At 42.1% G+C, this 3,618-nt stretch overlaps 1 protein-coding gene across 1 annotated transcript; it reads right to left on the reverse strand.

The window, feature by feature from the left end:
• Positions 1–791: 791 nt before the first annotated feature.
• ccno (cyclin O) lies at positions 792–2,286 on the reverse strand. Its single transcript, XM_088911465.1, has 3 exons — positions 1,858–2,286; positions 1,582–1,767; positions 792–1,247 (listed from the first exon to the last, which is right to left on the reverse strand). Exons 1-3 carry the CDS (start codon positions 2,284–2,286, stop codon positions 792–794), a joined length of 1,071 nt encoding a protein of 356 aa, XP_088767591.1.
• Positions 2,287–3,618: the final 1,332 nt, after the last annotated feature.

Genomic DNA, 3,618 nt, shown 5'->3' on the forward strand with positions numbered 1-3,618 from the left:
AGCTTCAAGGTGAGTATCTGCACTACAAAAGAAACATAAATAATTCAAGTAGGTAGCTGCGTAGGTAGAACTTTCCTTCTCCTCACACTCAAAGAAGGCTCCACAGCCAAAATGATGTGTTTCTTTTCTTCTCTTTTTGGCATTGGAATAAACCTTTACTTGTTCCTTTGAAACATAAATGATTATGAAGCATACAGAGATACCTTCCTTAAGCGTCCAAATTGTTAAAGGATATTTGCCTTCAAAATCTTATAACAAATGCCATCTTATAGGATTTACTGACAATATTGCTCTTTCTTACCAGTTTCATTTGTATTGTCCCCCCTTTCAGTACTAACACAGTGTATTCTGACCTAGAGAGATTTGTTTTAAAAACAACCTACATGGATACACCAGCTCTTATTTTCGCTCTTCATCTCAAAATATGAGAAACGTATTTTAACATTTCAACAACTTCAAATTTAAGTACAGTTAAAAAAAATGAAATTTAAGGACTAGATATTAACGTTTCTGTAAACGAACTTGAGGTACTGGGTACGATTCATTTTTCATTTTTAAATCCTCTGTTTAGGCGTTTTTACAGGATAATTTACAATGACGACCTGGAGAGCAACATTTTATGCAGCGGGGTATTTCCTAGAGCAGCTTCAATTAAGTACCTGACTTTCATAGGTTATAACAGCAGCGTATCACAAGAGATTTCAAGACACACGTCATGTGGTTACCACTGGCGCACACTGCTGCCTGATAGTCGGACGAACTCAAACGATAAACTAGTGAAATAAGATGTTTTACAATTCAGCCATGGAGCGTAATACATCTTCATTGAGGGAAACCAGGAGTTTCAGGTTTTTTAAGCACTCTTCGGTTACACTGAGTGGATAATCATTCTGTTCCAAGTCTGTTGCGTGGTGAAGACCAAGCATGTTGTCAGCCAGTTGTATCGCGCAAACGGCTAGAAGAGAGGGAGGGTATCGGTTGAATGAATAATCGGCCAGACTGAGTTCTGCGATCTTCTTCGCCAAACTTTTAGATTTCCCAGGGCTCGAGACGCTTTGTCTAAACACCTCTCCACCTTCCAATCTGCGATTCGTGAAATGTTCAATAAAGAAGGCAACCGTCGGAGCTGTCAGGCTAAAGTTCAATCTGATCAAGACAATGCACTCCAGATTGCACAGCTGATCTTTTGAGAAGGCACCACAACACAATGCGAGTAGCTGCTTTATGCGCGGCGGGTACACTTCTACCTGCAATAAATATAAACACACGTTATTAGATTAATACTATATGCCAGATAATCTGTTGCTGTTTTCAGATCAGATCGTATGAATCAATTAAAACTGCAAACTGTCTCATACACCCCCCATAAAAATACAACAGCCATAAAAACAAGATACGAGAAAAACAAACAATCACGCTAATAACAACCTCTGTAAGAGCTAGAATAATTTTAATAGGTTACCCCTTCATGTTTTCAAGGTCTTCCCTGACGTTTAAATCTTTAACATGAAAAGGAGTTTATTAAAGGCTAAAAGACTTCAATCTTAATTGTTCCACTCGGTCTTGTCGACCAGCACTCACCTGCTTGCAGGCGATCAGAAGAGAGGTCACTCCCAGGAGCTGGAAGCAGTCTGAAGCCACGGGCGTGGTGGCGAGAAACCGGTCCATGATGTTGATCGCAAGGCAGCAGGATTCGAAGGACAGATTGAAATGCCTGTGGACGGGAATCAGCCAACTGACCAGCTTGCACCGGGCTTCTGCTGTAATCTAGATGGAAGAAAACGCGTGCCACGTTAGTACCGAGAAAAGTGTGACAAAAAATAAGCTACGTCTTCTGCGAGAGCGCACTTTGCTTACTTGTGACTGAACTGCTAAACAGTTAACCGGATGGAACCTCTTCTCTTTGTTTTTTTGAACACAGTAGCACGTCTCCCCGTATTCCTTGAAGATCTGCCAGTCCAATAGGGGAGAGTAAGGGGACTGCGAGTCTGTCAGTCGTGGGCTGATCCGTGATGACGACCCGGACGAGGGAGTAGAGCACGGAGTTAAGATACCCTCGTGGAAGCCTGAATCACTTAGTACCGACTCTATCATCTGCTTTCTGTGCCTCGGGTATTTCGTCTTTTTACACGGAGCTCGCAGATTGGCAGAGGCGATCGACAGCGCTTCAGTTCTGTCCTCGGGTGTTACGTCTTCTTTGGCAGGAGAGGCGCCGTGACTTCTTTTTCTTTTACACGGGCTAGGCTTCTTCATGACTCCGTCTTCCAAGAAACTAAATGCCACCATTTTATTTTTTTAAGGCGATTATAACCGATGGAGCTCTGCCATTCGCAAATTTGCGCTGATGCGCTCAGTATCTACACCTAAAGGCAACTGCCACATGCGTTTATTTACTTGCCAAGGCGCACCCCTTATTGGCTGTTGATGGGGGGTTTGCTTGGGTGACGTAGACAGTCCGCTGGTTTCCCGGGTAAGCTAGCGCTCTTTGCCACTCTTAATTACTCCCGCAGCTAGAAAATATGCGTCCTGTGGTTGCCAGGCCGAAACAAAAGGGTTTATTTCTTCCTTTAGTTTTTTTTTCCTGCCGCAGAAACATACAAGGAGAACGCCAGCATATTTTAAAAACGTCATGCTTTCCTTGTAAAATGTATCTCTTAGAAGCGTCTACTTGAAAATGATATCATGCAAATTTCATGGGAAAAATTGAAAAAAAAAAAGATTTAGGTCGTTGTTGCTTATTGCTTATGATTGGTGTAATACGGAGAGTCACCTAAATGAAGAAAACAAATACGTGCTTACTAAACTTTATTACACAAACGCAATATAAGGTAAAACAATAAATTAAGAAATGTCCAAAAAGACAAGTGTTTGTCTAGCTCTCTGACGCGTTTACTGTCACAGAAGTGTTTTTTTTTAATTGTACGTGGAGGCGGTCAGTATAACTCGATCCACACAGCTGCGCTGGGTAGAATTTTAGATGGTTTAGGACCATCAGTTCTGCTTAAATTATCACACATATGTATGTATTTTATTTGCGTTCCTATATGTGGCGGAACTCCCTATTGACTTTCATTATATGTTTGTTGGCTGTTCCAAATTCCACATCAATGAAAAGCCAAAGCAATTCTTATTGGTACAAATAGATTTAAAATAAGAGGTCCTCTGGTTTATAAAAAGGGATCAAAATTGCGGTGACAAGCCCACGTCACCTGCCGCATAGGGACTGCTAACTTATCTATCATTATCATCTTTTCCAATTGTGTCACAGCGTTAACCGTAGCCTAATACAGGGCTTCCCAATCCTGGTCCAGGAAGCCCACAGACCCGCTGGTTTTCATTCCAACCTCTTTAATCACCAAGTTGCTTGACTGGAATATTTGAAAGTCAGTTTTCTACTCAGACGTCAGAGATTTCGTTTTGCTCATGACATGCAATGGTTAAGGGCCAATCTCCCACCTCATACACACACGCCAAGGGACCGAGAGGCGCGAAGTGTAGAGGCAAGGAGGGCTGCCTTAGGGTGAAATCTGATACTTCGCAGTCATTACCAGAAAACGTGCTAAAACAGACGGGGGACACTCTAACGACAGCGACAAAACGTTTGCGAAATTTTGATTT

The sequence above is a fragment of the Atractosteus spatula genome, chromosome 3 (genome assembly GCF_055471065.1).
Source record: "Atractosteus spatula isolate fAtrSpa1 chromosome 3, fAtrSpa1.hap1, whole genome shotgun sequence".
NCBI lineage: Eukaryota > Metazoa > Chordata > Actinopteri > Semionotiformes > Lepisosteidae > Atractosteus > Atractosteus spatula.